General features: G+C 52.1%; 1 protein-coding gene and 1 long non-coding RNA gene across 9 annotated transcripts in view; one reads left to right on the forward strand and one right to left on the reverse strand.

Annotated features, from left to right (window-relative positions):
* Window positions 1-6832: 6832 nt before the first annotated feature.
* LOC116791772 lies at window positions 6833-15628 on the reverse strand. 8 transcript variants are annotated; one of them, XR_004358854.1, is made up of 8 exons: window positions 15492-15628; window positions 14011-14118; window positions 12110-13509; window positions 10911-11279; window positions 10705-10818; window positions 9657-9879; window positions 8389-9048; window positions 6833-7515 (listed from the first exon to the last, which is right to left on the reverse strand). It is a non-coding gene; the product is annotated as an uncharacterized LOC116791772 (long non-coding RNA). The 8 variants fall into 8 exon arrangements; XR_004358856.1 differs by having other exon boundaries at window positions 6833-8552; XR_004358853.1 differs by having other exon boundaries at window positions 6833-9048.
* KY (kyphoscoliosis peptidase) overlaps window positions 15628-20178 on the forward strand; it is a 28138-nt gene continuing 23587 nt past the window's right edge. Inside the window, exons 1-3 of the mRNA XM_032698085.1 lie at window positions 15628-15908; window positions 17912-17961; window positions 19157-19210. Coding sequence (XP_032553976.1) covers window positions 19168-19210 — 43 coding nt within the window. The 5' untranslated portion in view covers window positions 15628-15908; window positions 17912-17961; window positions 19157-19167. The remainder of the gene's footprint in view (window positions 15909-17911; window positions 17962-19156; window positions 19211-20178) is intronic.

Raw genomic sequence — 20178 nt, forward strand, 5'->3', positions numbered from 1 at the left:
ATAGGTTGGACTCGATGAACTTGGAGGTCTTTTTCAACTTAATGATTCTGGGATGACCCTGCTAGTGACCTGCACATCCCTGGCTCCGTTGCATACCACCAACAGGGAGAGGAGGAAGTCTGTGCCTGGTTACTCTGCCAGGCAGGAGAGGACAGCTACCTTCCAGGGATGTCACAACTGCCCCATCCTCAGCTCCCACCCCTCCATGCCACGGCTCAGGATGCCCAGGCACTTCAGCCAGCCACACACAAGTGCAGTTCTTAAGACAAAGCTACTGGAAGAGGGATGAAGGGAGTCTTTGCCAGGCTTGATTGACAGGAGACGTCAAGAACCCTGTGAGAGGGGATTTGAGGGAGTTTTGCATTTCAAACAGGGCAGGCCGGCAGAGGTTTACCCGGAGTGAAGAGGGAAGCTCGAGGCTGCCGTTTCATCGGTTAACATCTGGCAGCTGCAAAGCTCAGAGATAATTCTGCCTCCGTCCTCCAGAGAGTTCAGATCTGGGAGGGATGCCAGAGACGTGGCAACTGGGAGGGGATGAAATTCCTTCACAGAATCCAAAACAGGCAGTGAAATATCATGATATTCTTCCTCCCTTTAAATAAGTGACTCTGATGCTGATGGAGCCTGTGGAAACGTGGGTTTTTTCTGTCTAAGTGGAAGGGGGAGGAGAGCAGAGAGGGCAATACAGGTGGGGGAAGACAGATGGACAACAGCTTTTTTTTTTACTGAAACCAGAGCTTTTGGATCAAAACCTGCAAAGGCTTTTGATCAGGGTCTGCAAAGAAAGCTTTTAACTGTAACCTGCATTTTCGTTTTTAAAAATCCAACAGGGACACAAAATTATTTCCATTTACAAATACCAGGTTACAGAAAACGAATAGAAAAATCTGGATTTGGATTAAAAAAAAAAAAAAAAGAAGCTAAGAGAGATCTTTCAGGTAAAACTCTAGACTTATTCAGGGGTAATTCTGAAAATTAACTGGCAGGTGCTATAACAGCTTGTGCAAAACCATCATTTGCAACCAGATTATTTCAGTGTGGGCAGAATAATCCCCACTTGACCAGCATTCCATGCCCTCCCCACCTCTCTGCCAGCTTTGCACTTTGAGGGGACCACAGCCAGCCAGGGACAGTGACAGTCCCCACCAGGAAGGTAAATACAGCAGCAAGGGGCTTTTCAATTACAGAGGAAACTGTCCTAACAAAGCCTGAACATATATGCTGCCTCTTTGCAGGCATCACTCCTGTACATGCCACCAGGTTCATCCCTGGCCCCTTTCCAGGTTGCACATCCCTGGCTCAAGGGCATGAGCTCTGGGAAGAGGCAGCACTTGAGGAGGGTCTCGAGCTCCACACCTGAGCGTGGGTCACTGGGACAGTCTGTCCCCACTCCTACACTCTCAGCCTACCTAGAGGTCCCCAAGCCTGAGCAGCAGCTGTCAGATCCAGCCATGGATCTGGGCCGATCCCTCCCACTGGAGAAAGGGCTCCTTGCTGGTACAAATTAGACGAGACGTTTTGGGGAGCCCCCGAGCGAGGAGAGCTGCTCAGGGCTTCACCCAGGCCAGCCGCCTGCTGTCCCAGTTACCCACCAGCAAGGACCAGCGTCAGGCTGGGGCCGGACGCGCCCTTGTGCTGCTGCCCGGGCTCGGGACCTGCAGCCCGAGTGCCCTGAGGCCACTCGGGTGGCCGAGGTTTTCTCCCACCAGCCTCTGGAGGTCAGCAGCCGGCAGCACTGGGGCCCTGCACCGGCAGCTGCCGCCGGAGAGCGGATCTAAAACCCGACCCAGGAAAGCGACGGAACGCGGGGAAGGACCAGGCGGCCTGAGCGCGAGGTGCTCCCTGCACACCACGGGTAACCCCAAATATTTGCAGGGGCCGGCACATCCTCCCTGCACTGCTCTCCTTCCCTGCAGGCACGCAGGAGGGCAGGACCTTCCTCATTAATAGGAAATGATTAATTTCCAAAGCCTGCTTTGCCCATTTAACATCTCCAGGTCTCGTGCCAATTTGTCGACGAGCAAGCCCCGTTCTGGGAACGGGAATGAATCCACTTTTCACTTTGCCAGCCTCCAATGTCATTTGCTCATTTCGTGTCTGAAGGACACACAGCAAAGCCTTTACAGCTAAATCATTAGTGATTTTACAGAGGTTAGGAGTAGCTGGAAGTGCAAAAAAACCCTCTTAGTAAATTTATTACACAGAATCTGACATCGTCCTGCATACATCACCATGTTCCTGGGAAATAACAAAGATCTCCAGTAAATGAGAGACGCCAGCAAGAACTTAGATAAGTGAACTGGAGGGTTACCTGGTATGGAGGGAAGCAGGGCAGAGCCCACATCCAGACTCCCTGTGCAGAGCAGGAAATGGAATCCTTACCTTGACCTGCTCCAGAAAGGTAAATACCAAAGAAGAAACATGGGAGAAATCCTCCTGCTCTCCCCGGCCACAGAGGGCAGCAGCTGTGCCAGGACAAGGCAGACATCTCCTCCCAGGGACTTGTTTCCTTGGACGTCAGCAGGAAAGCCACAGGCCAGCATCTCTCAGAGCCACAGCACTGCTGTGTGCCAGAAGCTAAACATCAACAAAAAAGGTGGGGTTTCCCTCCAAATGGAGCTGTAGCAGGGCATCTACTGCTTGGGCTACAGCCCGCTCTCGGCTGGCTGGAGACAAGCTTTCCTGTCCACTGGAAAGAGCTCTCATCACTGGTTTCCATCCAGCTCTCTAGGAAAACAAAAACCCAACTTCTGGGTGAGGATCATTAATCTCATTATTTTTAGCTGACATTTCTAGGTGTGTTCTCAAAGCTCCAGGCTCACAGCAGAAGCACAGACGAGGACGGATCCATCGTGCACTGGTACAAGATCGCTCCCAAAATTGGGTGGAAGCAGATAACAGGTAACAAGTCTGGAATTGTGGCGATCAAAGAGGAGGAATGGAGGACATCTAGCAGAGGACAGCCAGCTGCTCTCTGCTGTCCCATCAGGGGCAGGGCATGGCACCCCAAGGGATCTTTAGCAGCTCCGCCACATCCCTCAGGCTCGAGAAGGTAAGGCACAGATGCTCAGCTTGAGCCACCACTCCAGTGGAAGGAAAGAATAGCCCCTGCTTTGCCAGAGAGGACAATAAGCACCGCCCCAGCTAGTCAGAACCTCCTGTAGTGCACCTGGGCCCTCGTTTATCCTGCAACCACATCTCAGCTGAGACTCATTTCTTCCTAAGAGGGCTCCTCTGCAGCTGGAGAGCTCCACTGGGGTGCCCTAAGAGGCAGTGGGCATCACTTCTCTGCATGACCCACCTCCAGCTCTTCCTCACCTGGTGACAGCTCCCACAGGCTGCCAGCTGTGGAGTCATCCCTGGGCTATCCGAGCTGAGGAAGATCCTTCAAAAGCAGGAGGAAGGGAGACTGTGGCTGCCCCATCCCTGGAAGTGTTCAAGGCCAGGTTGGACGGGGCTTGGAGCAACCTGGTCTAGTGAAAGGTGTCCCTGCCCATGGCAGGGGGGGTCTGAGATATTCTTTAAGGTCTCTCCCAATCCAAATCACTTTGTGATGCTCTGATTAGGCTGGGTTGATCAATCATGACACAATCCCAACCCAAAGTGCTCCACACTGTGACTGTGGCCAGGCTCCACTAGCACCTTCACTGCTCCCATCCATCAGCATCTCCTTCATACCCAGAAACTTCCCCTCTCCCACACTATTGCTCCCACTTTCCCTGCAGGAGCTTCAAGCATCTCCCGGCGACATCACGCAACACCCCCTTCCCCTCCCTGCCCTTTCATTTCTTTCATCAAAGTTTCTTTTCATCTCCCACCTCCTTGCTCTGGGCTGTTTTGTTCACCTCCTGGCAGCCCACAGAGCTGAGCTACTGCGCTGGGAAGGGCTCTGCACCCAGCGTGGAGGTGGGAGCCCACACCAACGTGGAGCCCTCCCGGGGGGAGCAAACCCTGGCGTTGGAGCAGCTCAAAGCCCCCCTGAGCCTCACGAGCTCCCCACAAACAGAGCTCCAACAGAGCTCCGTGGGATGAGGCGCCCGTCTGTGTCTGTCACATACGGAGAACATGGCAGACATACAGGAAGGGTGTTTGAGCACAGGCTCCAAACACGGCGTTTATTCTGTGGGAGTCTCCACGCCCACAAGCGTGCTCAGGTCATGCCAGCACAGAGAGCAGTGATCCTGAATGCTAAAGGAAGGCACGGGGAGGAAGATCCCCCAGGACACGCGGGCAGACACAGCCGGAGGCACAAAGGTTATCTGCAGATTACAGGTGCGATGCTCCCACCGTCGGGGTGCGGAGACGGTACAACACGAGAGCAAGACCCGGAGGAGGGAGGAGAGATAAGCTTGAGCAAAGCGACGCTTTTGAGCCTCTTTGGCAACAGCAAAATCATCCCTTCATTTTAGATTAGCTGATTTTCGTGTGTGTTGTGTTTTTTCAAAGGTCAGCGCATCCGTGCAGGTTTGTGTGTTTGAAGAAGAATAGTGACCCCTTTTGAGGCTCTTCAGTGTTACACTGAGCTCATTCCCTTCATCTCTCTCAGAATAATTTGGAACAATCTTGCAGAGCGTGCCCAAGCCCTGTTAAAGGGATAAAAAAGGGTTTGCCTCAGTTTGCCCACGTGGCTGATGGCCAGAGGCTGCATCACACAGGCCAGACTGAACAGGGGGTACTGGGAGGAAAACACACTTTTTCCCCTTTTGCACTGAATGTCATCATTTTGCCAGAACTCAAGCCCCCGCAGTTGGTTATAAATCATCCATCAATCATGATTTAAAAAGAAAAACCCTTTTGCTTTCCCTCGCCACCAATGAGCCAGGCCAGAGCACGGGGCCGATGCTGCTGCCTCGAGACCAGGCAGCACCTCGGGGTTGACACACTCCACCCCTAACTGTACATACAATTTTACATACTCCATAAATGTACTCATAAAATAATCTATTTATTTCTTTCCTAAAATAAAATGATCAACAAGCTGAGAACCGCAGTACAACAGACAACCTTAGCTGTGAGCCGCTGATTTTTCTATGATACATTATATCCGATATGCCGACGCAATGAGTGGAACGTACCAATTTGGGTAATTGGTGAAGGCCTCAGAGTGTGTGTGCGCTGCTGATCTGCCCTAAAATGTGTATTTACCGTGCGGGTTGTTTGCATTCCTGATGATCTGCGACGCCGAGGAGTTAATCAGGCAATCAGCTCTGCGCCTCCTCGGCTCTGGTGTGGGGGAAGCCGCCCAGACTGTAATTTTAAAGCTGCCAAACGCCATTAAACTGTTAAACGGAGCAGGGGAAGGATTCTGCCGACAGCAGACACCGTGGCAGGTACTCCCTTGAGCCGGGAGGACACCTGGACAACACGGAGAAACACGCTGTGAGGAGCAACTCCGGGATCCAGCGCTGACCAACACTCCCGACGGCACTGCGCTAATTCTTTGAGACTGGTTTCAATCTAAGCCTGAGCACTGGCTCAACTCTTCCCACTGCATGTTAGCATTCCCATTCCTCCACCTAAAATCCACTTGAGTAATCAACTGCAAAGTTAATGACTGGGGCCCCAAATCAGCAAAGTACTTGAGCACATGCTGAAGTCCCATTGAAAGAAATTAGACCTAAACAGAAGCTTTGCTCCAAAGAGAGCGGGCTTTGTGTAAAACGCAGCAAGAAGGTGGTTCAAAGCAAATGTAATAGCCTATGGAAGTAAATCATTCTCACTTGAGTGGCTTCCAAGCATCCTGCTCAGCACTCACAAGGACCTGTTGGAAGCATGGGAAACCTAGAGCCTCAGACCTGGCTTCATTTTGTTGCCAGCCAAGTCTGAGCTCAGGTTCAGAGGATAGACCTGGGACTTGCAGGCAGGTCCCCAGGTCCTGAACGCACAAGAGCACCTCCTGGGGTGCCCTGAGGTGGCAGTCGGATGAAGGGCACAGCATCCACTGTCCCACTAGGCAGGACCAGCACAAACCAGTCTCTCCGAACTCCGCACTGGGATCCCCAGCGAGCCGCGGGCAGGCTCTGCCCAGCACCGCTCCCTGCAATGAGATCCAGCAGGGAGGGCAGGGTTACAGCCCGGGGACCCCGAAACGAGCCCCCTCCTCGCCAGCAGCACTCCCCCCGGCTTTTCCAAGGACAGGACTGAGTCTGCACATTCCCCGGCCCCGCGGCCCCGCTCCCGCCCCGCCGATCCCCTTCGCGCCAGCGGGTTCGCAGAAACCCAGCGTCCCACCCCCCCTGCCACCTCCCGGTCACGCTCCAGAGTGACGGGAAGAGCAAGGATCGAGTTTCCCTGTGCACCGGAGAACAGGAATAACGTTTGGTCCTGCCAAGGACAACACCTCACTCTGGCAGGTTGCACAGGTAACCACCTGGCACAGTTGAAGTCGAGCTGTAAGGCGCCTTAAATGTGGGATTTTACAGCCCCACGCGGTGTTAATGTGTATGTATCGATATGCATATACATCAATAACCAACCTGATCCAAGGAGACAGTTTCCCTGGAAGTTTTCCAGCATCTGGATATCTTTATTACGGTGAAATACTTAGGTCAGAGCCCTAACTTGCATAAACTGGCACAGCTCTGCTGAAATCAATACCCCCACGCCAGCTCCTGCTATTTGATGAGGTGGCCCAAGATCTCTACATTGGTTTTACTGTCTTCCTTCATCATTTGCCCAGTTCTCATCTCAGGGCCTCTTGTATTTTTTCAGCTGATTTTATTTCTGTTTGTGGAGTCCTGGGCAAAGGCTGTGAGCACAGAGAAACCACAACAGATTCGCTTGTAAGTGAGAACTCCAGTCGTGCTCACCATCTCAGGGAGGGTTTGTTTTAGTCTCCCAGCACTAGGAGATTACTTCTTGGTTTCCTGGAGATCCCCAGGTCCAACACTTCCCCTTAATCCCTCTTGGTGTCCAGCCCAAGGGTCGAGCACAGGAGCAGCCTGAGACATGGTGGACCACGAGGCACTCATGCTCTCCCACCTTCACCCAGGGTGCAGAGACACCCGAAAAAACCAGGAAAAATCCTTTTCTTACAACAACCTCTTGCAGAAAGTCAAGAGCAAAGTCAGAGACATCTTTCACAGAGGCAACTGCAGCGGGAGGGTAAGAGAGAAGGCCACGCTCGGCCTCCGCAGGGGGACCAAAGCAGTTTACGTGCTAATCCCTGTGTGAGCAACCAGAGCTGGCACCAGCCGGAGCCAGTTGTCTGACTCCAGCTCTTGGCAGGGAGGGACGGATGAACAAAAATATGTAGCGCAGGCACTGGCTGCCCGAAGCCACGGGTTGTTGGCTGTCAGCAAACGGACCCAGACGGAAAAATAAATACAGAGAACATCTCGAATTTGGAGAGCAATTCCTGCACAGCTGCAGAGCTCAGCAAGACCCCTGCCCAGGCTTTTCAGTGCCCACAGCACTTTGATGGTGCGGCCAAGGGCAGGGAGAAAGCTGCCATCCCCATCCCTCCCCCAGCTCACATGTCCATGCAATGCTTCCAAGCTCAGGGATTTGTTTTTTCTGGGGAAAAAAAAAAAAAAACAAACCAGAATCCTGAAGCCACAGAAGAGGAGGAACGAGGGCAAAGAAGGGATTTTGGCCGGAGGGTGATGGAGGATGATGCTGTGAAGGGGTTATATTCTAGGGAAGGTAGCCCGATGCTCCCATGGGATGGACAGTGCTGTCCTCGTTGACAGCCTGGATCCAAGCGTCCATCCACACGGATGCTTTTGGAAGCACCACCTGTACATGTGCAACATCCCAACACTCCATAACGCTGTGACAGGGCTGGCATGGGCAGGGAGGGAGGACGGGATGCGTCTAGATCTAAATAAGGCCACAGAGGTAAGGGCAGGATCATTTTAAACAGTTAAAGTTTCATTTTAATGGATACCACAAGAGGGAAAACATTCCCTGTGGCAAAGGGCAAAGCATGTACTTTCTTTTTCCGAGACAGGTTTTGCAGTCAGCCTCCTTGGGGAAACAAAGCACGTTTTCATCCATCCCCACTCCCTACCCCACAGTTTTAGAACCTGTCAGTTCGTTTTAGCCAGGTCAGAGTAGGGGGGATGTCTGAGGGAATTTCTGCTCCTACACTTTGTGGGTTACTCCCCACTTCCACATTTTTTGGAGAATCGTGGCACTACTTGCTCAAACACATAGAATATCACTTCAGAAAAAAAAAAAAAATAAAAAAAATAAAAACAAACAAAACAAACAAACAAAAAAACCCCACAAAAACAGCCAAGTCCTGACTTGTGTTTCCAACTCTGCCATTAAGCTTGTTCAGCTTGAACAGCACAGATCTACAAGTACTTTGCAAGGGCTTACCCCACCTTCCCCTAAAAAAAACTCATTAGAATTAGCATTACTGAGACTGGGCCACACACCTACCTGCTGGAAAACCTTGAGGCAGAAGGTGGTGGTGCCTTGGTGCACCAGATGCCTCGTCCAGCCCCAGCTTTGTGAGCCTGTGCTTTGCATCGGGGTGCACTCAGTGCCACTTCAGCAGATTGGCTCAAGGACGATGGATTAAACAAGGCCGAGCAGATCAGCCACTGGAAATAACAGCTCTGGTGAGCCTCACATCCCTCTGTCCTTCCAAAGTGATTGTGAGCTGGGCCATTTTTTTCACATGGTCACTAAAAGAAATGTAATATATCACCTTTTACACCGTGACTTGACCCTCGACCTTCCCAAATGTTTGCTGGCAAACTGTGCCACTGGGTGCATCTGCTCCAAAACCATCAGCGAGAACTTTCCTCTTTCCAAAAAGACAGTTCAGAGGATAGAAGGGTTTGCTAACTCTTCCTGAGGCTGGTGGGAGTTTGGTCTCACCCACAGACTCCAGCATCCTGCATTACTGGAGTGAGGAAGGTGTGTGTGCCTAAGGGGAGCAGTGCCAGGTGGAACCCCACATATCACTAAGCAGAATCACAACAGTGTTTGCTTCACAATTCGGTTTTTCCTGGTCTGTTCTGAATCTCAGTTGGGTTTGGGGCTGGAGGGGCAGCAGCTTGGTCCAGCTCCTGTTGCAGTCCCACCGGCTCTTCCCTGGCAGGGAAGAATTAATAATTAAACACGAGCCAGGTGAGGAGTAGTGGGGCTAGAAAGCAGCTGCAATATTTCCCTTTTAAAAGGCAGGAGGGCAGGAGCTAGAAGCTAAGTGGCAATTCATCTCCCTTCTGCACAACAGCATTTCCAGGTAAATCATTAGGGATGAGCCAGACACTGCCATTTACGTTTCCCATAGTCGATGGCAGGGTCCAACCTCTCCAGGGTTGGGGGAAACAGCACAGAAAAAAGCTGAGAGTGCAGACCACCCACCAGCAGTATGGTCATGAGTGGAAGGGACCTTCTGCAGAAAGCTGGATGGAGCCACTACCTCCCCACAGCACATCTTGGGAGCCTTCATCTAAAACCAGCTCTGAGCCCTCGAGCTCCCTCCACCGTGACAGTGGGTTTGCTGCAGCCCGAGTGAGGCAGCCCTGGGCTGGCCACCTGCAAGCTGGGCTGGCCCTGGAAGCCCTCTGAGCCACAGAGCCCTCACAGCATTACTGAACCCGGTGGCTCAGCCCATCACCTTGACTTCAGGCACCGGCCCAGCGTGAGGGTGGGTGATGGTCCCCAACCATTCACTGTGATGCACAGGCTGCTCTTACCTCACCAAGTGTCCAAAATTCCAGCAGGAACCACCCCATTCTAAAGCCGATGGCTCCGAGCCCGAGCGCTGCCCTTTAAGAGCCCGGCCCCTCTGCGGTGTGTGCGCGCAAAGACAGGCAATGTCATCTTCCCGCCGCTCCCTTAACTGCTTATCGATCCCAAAGAGCCCCGGAATGGATTTCTCTGGCTAGCTATCATCCTCCACAGCCTGGGAGATCCCCCCTGTATTAGAGAGCAGACATCTCAGTCAGAGCTTTATTTACTGTGAAGGAGCAATTAAGCCGTCCCGGTTCGATTTATGGCCAGCACAGATAACCCCGCTCCACACGAGCCAAGGCCACTTTAACTTTCACACACTCACCTCTTGCCAGGTGCAAAAAAACCAGCATAATTGGTGCATTTTTTATATCCCTAGCCCAAATGCAAACCTCATCTGTGATCAGTGCAGTACAAGCCAGGAAATTATTCCCTAGAAATGCGTTTAATAGATTTTCACTGTGCTCACTGCAGTCACGGAATCAGAGCTCAACTCATCCGGCTTTATTTTCTGAAAGCTGCATCCTGAAGGTGATATTTGGGATGCTGGGGATTTAAATGTCCAGCTCCATGCTCAGGACAGTGTGGCAAAGCCACCAGGCTATAACGTACAGCAAGTGACACCCACAGTGCTGCTCCGCTTGGAAAAGAAAGACACTGTCACGAGGGCAGGGACACGACGGCTGGTGATGAGGGACCCAGCTGAACACCAAGCCAGCCTTGGTGGAGGGGCTGGAAGCCAGGACACCCCTCCCAGCCCCTCCCCAGCAGGCTCCAGGGTGCAGCATCCCAGCACACAAAGCCTCTTGCTGGTCCGAGACTGAGCTGCTATTCCAGCAGTTTGCCATAGATAATGTTCATGCTTTACGGAAAATCAGCAAGATTGATTCAGATCTGCACTTTATTAATTTTTCCAACTACCAGCAGTGAATTAATCCAGTTGGAGACTGACTTAACTTCTCAATAATGCCCAGATTTTCCACACTACCAAATTCATTTCTCACTACCCACAGTGGGGTTTGGGTGGCAGGTGAAGCATCTCGATGCTGCTCTGCTGCTCCTTCCAGACATCCCAGCTGCTGAGAGCCCACTAGCAATACACCCAGTGTCCTTCTGGGTGAGAGTCTGTGGGATTTGAAGAAAATCTCTTTTTAACTAACTCTGTGTCTTAGCAGGACAGAGCATTAAGACTGGGGAGAGGGGGAAGTGCTACTTACAGACTCACCGAGCTGCTACATGGCACCGGTTTTAAACTTGTAGAAGTGGTTACTTTCATTTTCAGAGCTGGGTTTAGACCAGTAACAGGCTTCATTTCACATTTTCTCAACTGAGCTCTTCTGCATTTGAACCAGCAGAACGTGCTGATGTGCCCAGTGTCCGGGGATGTAACCTGCCCTCAGCTGCAGCCCTGCCCACACCACCTGGAGCTGTGGAAGCAGGAGCCCCTGCTGAAGAGCCGTTGTACCCAGCCAGCTCTCCCCTCCTGCTGATTAGCTGGACACCCAACAGTCTCTGTTCTCAGCCTCATTTGCCCCTGGCATTAATGGTCTTCCCTGGCTGATGTCCTGAGATCACTTCTGATGGCCCTACAAGAAGGATGCCAGGAGCCACTCAGCTCCTCACACACTGCCCAGCACCCGGCACCGATCAGAGTCACCCTGCAACCCAGGGGGAGTAGGAAACGTCTCAGGATGCTGCTTTTTCTTAAGCAGACACTTAGAAAGCTTCTGAAAACTACATAAATAAATAAAAATATTGACAATGATAGCCTGGCTATTTTTGAGCTAATCCTTGCACACCAGCCCTGCTAAACTGATGTTACCACCCAACTCTGGGGCCTGATTACAGTGAGATTCATTTGGGGTTTAATCTAATCACTGTTCCTGGAGTGTTTTCTAGGGTGTTTGCACAGAGCACTTGGGTGATAAACTGAGAGACCTTTTGAGGCAGTCATAGCCCGTGTTGGTAAACACCTCCTCCTTCACAACTGCAGGTGCCACCACCCACCACACCTGCTTTCCAGTCCTACTTTCTCTTTTGCTTTCACTTCCTGCACCCTTCCAGGCAGCCAGTAAGGAGCAGAGAACTTGCCCCAGCTCGTTTCCTTATTGCTTCTCTGTGCTCCATGGCACCTGCTTGTGTTGGCATTTCCTGGTGCACTCACACACGGGCATCCCGTCAAAACCACCCCCGCAGCCAGTGCTCGGTACCACACCTGGCCAGGTAGAGAGATCTCCTTTATGAGCTCCCGTAAATGGAGCTGTTACTGGAGTTGACAGGTGCAAAGATCAGCCCTGGTGGGACTATAAACTTCACTCACTTCCACCTTTTCCCACAACTTTTCCCATCTACTCCACGGAAAGCGAAGCTGTGGCCGGTCTGACAGAGCCCCAGAAGGTCTTGCTCACATCCTCACCTGCATGGGAAACATCCGAAGCTTCTGCATCACCTGGGCAAGGAGGTAATCACAATTCCAGCAGGGACTGATGGTGTCTTGGCAGCTGCTGGTTTTTAGAAATCCTGCAGTATCCATCAGCTTCCTGGAGAGGCAAGATGGGAGCACTGGGATGGAAGGTGTGCTGGAGGCTGGGAGCACTGGGACAGCCATCCATGGTACTGCAGACTTATACACTTATTTGCTCTCAGATAATGAAAATAAGAGGGGAAAAAATAAAATTCCCTTCTAGCCCTTTGGACAATGTCTGCATGTTAATTTAGCAACTTCCAGGCAGGATGGTATTTTTGTCCCTGCCTATGGCAGGGGGGTTGGAACTGAGTGATCTTTGAGGTCCTTTCCAACCCAAACCGTTTTATGATTCATTCTGTGATTTATTGTATGATGACAAATTAATTTAGAACAAAAAAAAAAAACCATTCAGCATCTGAAATAGAGTATTATTTCCTGCAGCATTAATCGGTGGCATTGGTACCACATAATTTGTTACCGGTGGCATATTTCTGTATGGCTTCATTTCCTTAAAAGCACGGGAATTAATTAGGTGTTTGCATTGGGAAGGGACTGGCAGGCACTGAGCATAATGTGGGCAATCACCCGAGAGGCTGCACGGAGGCATTAAGGGTTTGTAAACCACGGTGTAAATACCACGGCTCTCCTGCCCTGAGGGGATTGATCTGCTCACGGGCAGATGTGATTCAGCAGCTGAGCACCTGCCCCTCTGGATTTAAGTGCAGAACAAGAATTCACCTCATCTAAGTCATATACAGCAACACTGAATCATCAGGATTTGCTTCTCAGCAGCTGAGTGACTGAGTAGCTTTTCCCAGAAGAAGTCCATCAGGCAGCACACAGCCCCGGGGTATAACCAGCCCTGGGGTGACATCAGCCAGGTGAATCACAGCCCCTCAGCTGACACTGCAATTGCAGTTCACCTCCTTATCTTGTACCCCGAGGAACTCCAGCTGGGAAAATCCCCATCCCTGGTCAGGGCAAGCAGCCCCGGAGAAGAGCTGCCGAGGGGAGAATCTGCTGCTGGGGAGAAGTGTCACCTCCATGCTCAGAGCCAGGATGATGGAGCAGCTGGAGGCACAGCCCACACCCCCCGCTCCATGGCTGGCTGGTGTGTCTGCAGCCATTCCCAGGAAGGGCAGAGATGGGAGAGGGCTGAAGGCCAGCAGGTTGAGGGGGGTGATTCTGCCACTCTATTCCACTCTGGTGAGACCCCACCTGCAGAGGTGCCTCTAGCTCTTGGGCTTCCAACATAACAAGGACATAGAGCTGCTGGAGCAAGTCCAGAGGGGGCCATGGAGATGCTCCAAAGGCTGGAGCCCCTCTGCTCTGGAGCCAGGATAGGCAAGCTGGGGCTGTTCACATGGAGAAGGGAAGACACCAGGGGGACCTTAGAGCTCCTTTCAGTGCCTGAAGGGGCTCCAGGAGAGCTGGAGAGGGACTTAGGTCAAGGGTCTGGGGAGAGAGGACAAGGGGGAATGGCTTCCCACTGCCAGGGGGCAGGGTTAGATGGGATATTGGGAAGGAATTCTTCCTTGTGAGGGTGGTGAGGTCCAGGCCTCCTCTGACCAAGCATTAAAGTGGATTGCCCTAAGAAAACCTTTCCATGTTTTACACAGGTTCAGAATTCACTCTAAACTGATCTATTTTATACACATGCATTACAGATTTGTATAAACGTGACCTTTTAAGAGCTGTCCTGTGCACTTGTTGAGCGTTACATATAAACCGAGCATGAAATATTTCAACCAACAGCTTCCAGGTGATGTGAGGGTAAAACTCAGGGCTGGGGAAAGGAGAGGAGAGGCAGGCTCAGAACATCAAGTACTAAAGAGAAATGTGCCTCTAACCTCAGCTCTGCAGCAGGTTCATGAGGTGCTTCACCTTCAGATCTCAGTCCTCACTCTTCGAGACTCAGGCAGGAGCTCAGGTGACCTCTTTAAGGTGTGGTGAGACCCCTGAGGACAAAAACGAGAGATGACAGTGGCTTTAGCTGCCAAAATCCTAAAAAACTAAATGCTTTGGGGGCTGATCAGAAAACATCAGAAATGTTATAGGAATTAGTAAAAAAAAAAAAATCTCCAGTTTGGTGCTTTCTCATGGGCCTTGTAAAAGAGACCTTTCCTGCAGATAACTTGGTAACTCCATCATCAAACTTTCACTAAAGCAGGGCAGAAACAGCTCGAGTCTCTGGGTCAGAGCTGGGAACTGTGGCAGTGAATCTCCCACAGCAGCCCTTGCAGTATTAACATTTAAAAAATCACGAGACCTCAAATATCCCGACGCTAAGTCTCATGACCTTTAAGTCAACTAGATTCAGGTTTCTTTTTCTTTGACTCTCGCTATGCTTTTGGGATGGAAATAAAAGACCTTGTTAGGTTTAGGGAACATTGCAGGGAGCTTCCACCAGCCTTTTCTTCCCAAATTTACATTTCTGGTCCCCTAACCTCAGGTATCATAAGTTCTGATTTATTTTTAAGCAGTTCTTTCAATGTCGATGCACTTTGTTTTTAGGGCAATTCTTGAAAGATTTTTAAGCTTGGTGGAAATGAGTCTCCCTGCGAGGGTCACTCTGATCCAAACCAGCATTAAGTTGGCTCTCAAAGAAAATCTCTTTCCAAATAAGGAGTGGCCTCGTGCATTTTACAGGCTACAAGGAGAGCGAGGGCTAAGATTCAAAGATAGAATATTAGAATAATAGAAAATGCCCCAATCCACGTGCTGTGCCACGTCCTTGGGCACACAATACCCCAGGAGTCCTCATTCAATCCTCTTGCCACATTTCTGCCCTTGATAACACGCTCCACTGAAAAACCAAACCCCAGCTCAGAGAAAGTCGTGCTTTGGGCTGCGTTTGTTTGATTGGCTCAAATCAAAACGTGGAGTCAGGTGTTTGTTGGCAGCTCTTTAGCACTGAGAAAAGCCCTTTCCTGCTTTTCTTCTGCATTCCCAAGGTGTATATTTTAGATAAAAGTCCCGTTTATGACCAGGGCACTCACTGCTGCTCCCAAAAGGAAGAAGACAGGGCCTGCTCCTGCTCTCCCCGCTCCTTCTCACCATCCCAATGTGCCTCGTGGCTCCTGGCCCTTGGCTTTGCCACAAGCCAGCAGGGACCCCTGAAATCCCCTTTTCTGGACAGCAAGCGGGCACAGAACCCCCCCAAATCCTGCTACCCACATTCAGCAACCCCAAGTCCCCCCTCGGTGCCCTCCAGCCCCTCGGCTGCTCCCCACAGCCCCGAGGCTGGACGGGGCCGCAGGCACAGGGACGCTGGACCGGCACAGCCTGGGGACACCCAGCCACCTCTGCCGGCGGCTGTGTTTGTACGTACAGATAAATATACACGGGGCAGAGCCGAAAAGACAGAGTCAGCTCCTCGCCGGGGTCCGGCGGCTCCTGTTACCGGCGGCTCCCGCGCCCAGCGCACGCACTCTCGTTATAGCAGCCGTCGGGCTGGCACAGAGCGGAGCAGATGGTCAGGGCAGCTTGGCCCGGGGCCACTTGTCAGCCCCGGGCTCCTCACCTCAAAGGATGTGCTCACCGAGGCCACCTGGGCCCCCTGCACACCTGCGGGCTGGCCAAGGCACCGGCACCGGGGGAGAGCCGGAGCGTTTGCTGGCGTGGCAGGGGTTAACACTAAACGGTCCCAAAAATCGCAGTGCCCCCGCGCCAGCATCACCAGCTGCTACGGAGGGTCCTTCTCCTGCGTGAGCAAAAGCCTGGGATAGCTGTAGGCAGAATTGGGCAGGTAGAGACACCCTGAGCAATGCTGACTGGCAGAGGGATCACAGCACCGCAGGGAAACCCTCAAAAGCCACAATCACCCAGCAACGACCTGCCCTTGGTGGCCGTTGTTGATGCAGCTCCGGCTGCCCAGAGCTCCCAGGAAGGATCTGCTGCCCCGTTTGCCCCTAGGACAAGGGTACAAGGGGCAGAAGGGGCACAGCAGGGCAGCAGGAGGAGCAGGGGAGGGGTGGCAATGGCAGGGGCAGGAAGCAGATCCTGCACCCGGCCACTACCCCGTGGGCTGGAGGCACAGGCAGGGAGCCAGGGCTTGCAGCTGGGCTGCAGGGAGAGGGGCCATGGGTCGGCCATGGACATCACTTGGTGTTTTCTGCCCCCCAAATTAGGCATTTTGCACCATCACCAATCAACTGGGGCTTTCTGGCCAAGAGCAATAGCTTCTCTGGGCAACCACAGGAGAGCCCCCATGGCAGGGGCACAGTGGGGGCTCTGTGGTGCATCGGAACAGGAGCTCCTGCAGCACTAACACAGCTGTGGGCACGTGAGAGCCCAACAGCTCTGCTCCCAACTGTGCTCCCAGGAGCCCCAGGGCAGCGAGCACAGCCATAAAGAGCAGAGGCAGCAGCGCTCCAACTTCCTGGCACTCGGAGAATCTTCCTGGATCACGTTACGTTCATGTGTCCTTGGCTCATCTCTGTACAGTTGAAAAACACTGTAAGGGGAGCCAGTTAATTGGGACAGCAGGGCTCAAGGAGCAAAACCCAGGGAACCAGCTCCTGCTTAATTGGAGTCCTGCTGCTGTTCCCAAAGCAGCCTGTTTGCACAGCCCTGCTTTGTCAGGTGCTCTCCGGCTGCTGGTCAGGGTCAGCTGCCCACCAAAGCTCCGCGTTGCTCCCAGGCTGTTCTGCAACATGGTCCTGAGGAGCGGCCAGTTCCCACTGTTGGTGGGGTGGTTGTGGAGTCCTCATCCCTGGAGGTGTTCAAGAAACAACTGGACGTGTCACTCAGTGATCTGGTCTAGTTGACAAGGCGGTGTTCAGTAAAGGTCAGACTTGAGGTCTTTTCCAACCCAAATGATTCTGTGATTTTGGCACCAAATGAACCAGAAAGAAGGCAGGCATTAAGGGTGATGGCTGGTTGTGACCCCCACACTGGCACAGATGAGGACAGTGGGTGGGGTAGTTGCAGTGGCACTCAGCATTCACTCTGCTGGTGCTGCATGTCACAACCTGCCCTGCCTTAGCCCTGAGGGGATGTTCCCAGGCACTGCCACGGTACAAATAAATAGCAACAATAATAGTCGGTGGGGGGGAGCCCTGCCATCTGACCCAGTGCTGATGGAAAGAGCAAAGAGCCTGTGTTTGCCCCCAGCAATGTGAATCCACTGGCATCTGGTCACGGAGCAGGAAGGGCTGACGGTCACTTGGAGGGAGCGGCCGTGGCAGTGGGACCGTGGTGACAGAGCTGTGCTGGCACCAGCACCCACACAGCTCCAGACTTTACTGGTGCAAACCCATCCCAGGCAGATGAGCTCCAAACACCAAGTGCACCACACACAGCCCTCACACCTAACACCCAGGAGACCTTCTCTTACCTTTGTTATGGATGCTTATTTAAGGAATACTTTTAGAGTGATGAAGATGCTTTGCCTCTTCAGTGTTTTCCCTCTCTGAAAGAGGACCAGTCCTCACTTCCTTGGCTCTGTAGGGGTCGTCACAGGGGCTGGGTCTTTTTTGCTTGAGTAGTCCTAAAGCAGAAAGGGACACAGATCAGGGGGGCAAGACACACCCTTGGCCCAAAGGCATCGGCTCCAAACGCAGCCTTGAGCCACGGGCAGGGAGGAGGCAGACAAAGGGCCACGTGGGTCACCATGGATGTCCCCATAGCACCCTTGAGCTAAACCAGGTGACAGAAGCAAAACACAGATTTGAGGGAGAACTGCTCCCTTCCAGGTGGGTAGCTTGGTCACTCAAGGCCTGGGAACTGACAGTCCTGTTTTCCTTGCAGGCTCTGCCCGGGCTGTGGAAGCGAAGACGACGATAAAGCCAACGGCCTCAGTAAGTCAGTTGTGGGACCAGCACTACAGTGACACTGGTGTTTAAAAATCCAACCTCAAGTACAGCAAGCTGGGACTTGTGGAGGACTCTGCCTTACCCCCTCTGCTTTTCCACGTCTGGGGGATCTTGGGAAAAATAAAAGAGCTTCCTCTGATCCTACCAAACAAGAGGGATAAACTCCAAGTGGTGTTGTATCAGGGTGCAATACACAAATTACCACTGCCACCACTCCAGTTCCCCAGTTTCCAGGGAACTAATAAATTTCCATAGAATCACAGAATGGTTTGGGTTGCCATGAGCAGTGACACCTTACATGAGACCAGGTTGCTCCAAGCCCCATCCCACTCAGCCTCGAACACTTTCAGGGATGGGGCATCGACCTCACTGGGCAGCCTGTGCCATGAAGTTGTAAAATATTTCTAGAAAGAAAAAATAAAAACAAAGACTATTCTTATTAGCAGTGAGGTGGTTGATGCTCCTTCCCACCCAGTTCAGCTGCACCAAATCCAAGCAGGTCTATCCCTGCCTTTAATCACAATATGTGAGCTTGGCTGGATGAGCAGGGAAGGGAGGTGAATGGTACCTCCAGCTCATCTCCCAGAGAACAAAATGCCAAGCTCTGCTGAGCACTGTGGCAAACCTGGGACTCTCTGGGCAATCTGAAGGAGCTGGCAGGAGAGAGAGGCAAAGCAGAGCATCATTCCTGGGGTAACGGCCCATGCACACTCCTGCCCTGAGGCTCAGCCCATCACATTTCCAAGAGGAAAGCTGAGGGAGCAGCACTGTCCTTGCAGCTGCCTCAATGACAGGAATAATGTGCTGCAGAGCTAAGGGGGACAATGGGACAATGATAATGAAAATACAGGAGTGAAAATTCATTACTGGAGTCTGCTCGGGAGCATCCTGAGGGATCCCCTAAGGCTTTCTGGGCTGCTTTAACCCTTTGGGCCTGGCTCTGGTAGTCAGGCCGATGTGCTGTGCTGCTGTCTGTGCTTTCCTTCTCTTTTTTTTCCCATTTCTCTATCAAAACAAAGATCTCCTTCTCCAAACAAAGCACTGTGCATCTCGCAGACCCACAGGGCCCTTTGGTCCCAGCTTCCTGGGACTCTGCACACACAGCAAAAAGCATAATGGTTGATTTTTGGTCAGCTACCCCAGGAAAGAGTCTAACAATGTTTTCTCCTATTTCCAACAGCTCACGTGGAGATGGGAGCAGTGACTGGACAAGACAACCAGCCCAACTCCACAGGTGAGTTCATTCCCTCCTGAGGGGAAGAGTCTTCCCTGACTGCTTTTTGGCCTCCTGGAGCAGAAGGGATCTATTTCAGCGCTGTTAACGTTGCTTAGGTCTTAATGCTGATAATGTTTGCATCCTGTCAGGACTCTGAAAAGTTAGAGATTCCCATCAGGCATCTCCATGGCAACCCTGGGATGCTCATCCCAGCCAGGTGCAGTGTCCATGTCGGAGTGACAGGCTGTCAGGTTCATCTCCCACTGTCCTTTGGAAGGGCAGTGGGAACTGAGAGGGGATCTGGCTCCTCTCAAAGCACTCCCAGGCTGCTGAGGAGCAGCACATCAAATGCCTGGGGCCTTCGACCTGGGGAACTGGCCAAGCAGCTCTTCCCAGCTGGTGGCAAAATACCTGGCAAAGGTACTTTTGGCAGGGTTTTTTGGAAGGTATTGGTACCTGGCAAAGGTGTTTTTGGCAGGTTTGGCCAATGCAGAAATGATTTGGTGTTCTGGGCTTCTCCCACTGCCAGAAGGTGCAGCCTTTGCTCCTGACACAGCAGTAAATATGGATAGACCTTCTCAAAGACAAGAGGCAGCTGCCTCTACAGCTTCTCCAAGTCATGGGCAAACTTGCTTCCATTGCCACCATTGTGTCCTCAGCTCATCCAGTAGCTCAGGTGTCCAGGACCACCATGAGAGCATCCAGCCCCTTCCACAGCATCCTGGTACCTTGGGTTAGGAAGAGACAACCCCAGTGAGAACTGTTCCATGATCTTGCCTCCAAATGACCACTCCGGTCCTTTAGCTCTGGCTCCAGGTAAACACAACCAGGGAGCATGTCCACCTGCAGGCAAAATTCCCAAGGAACAACAGTTCTGCTCTTATGGCATCTCAGGAAGGAAGGTTTGGAGGTTCAGTCCTATCATGTCCACTTTCCTTCAAACACCACAACTCACACTGAGCTCCAGGTATTTTTTCCAAACTTGC

Source organism: Chiroxiphia lanceolata, chromosome 10 (genome assembly GCF_009829145.1).
Source record: "Chiroxiphia lanceolata isolate bChiLan1 chromosome 10, bChiLan1.pri, whole genome shotgun sequence".
In the NCBI taxonomy this organism is placed as follows: Eukaryota; Metazoa; Chordata; class Aves; order Passeriformes; family Pipridae; genus Chiroxiphia; species Chiroxiphia lanceolata.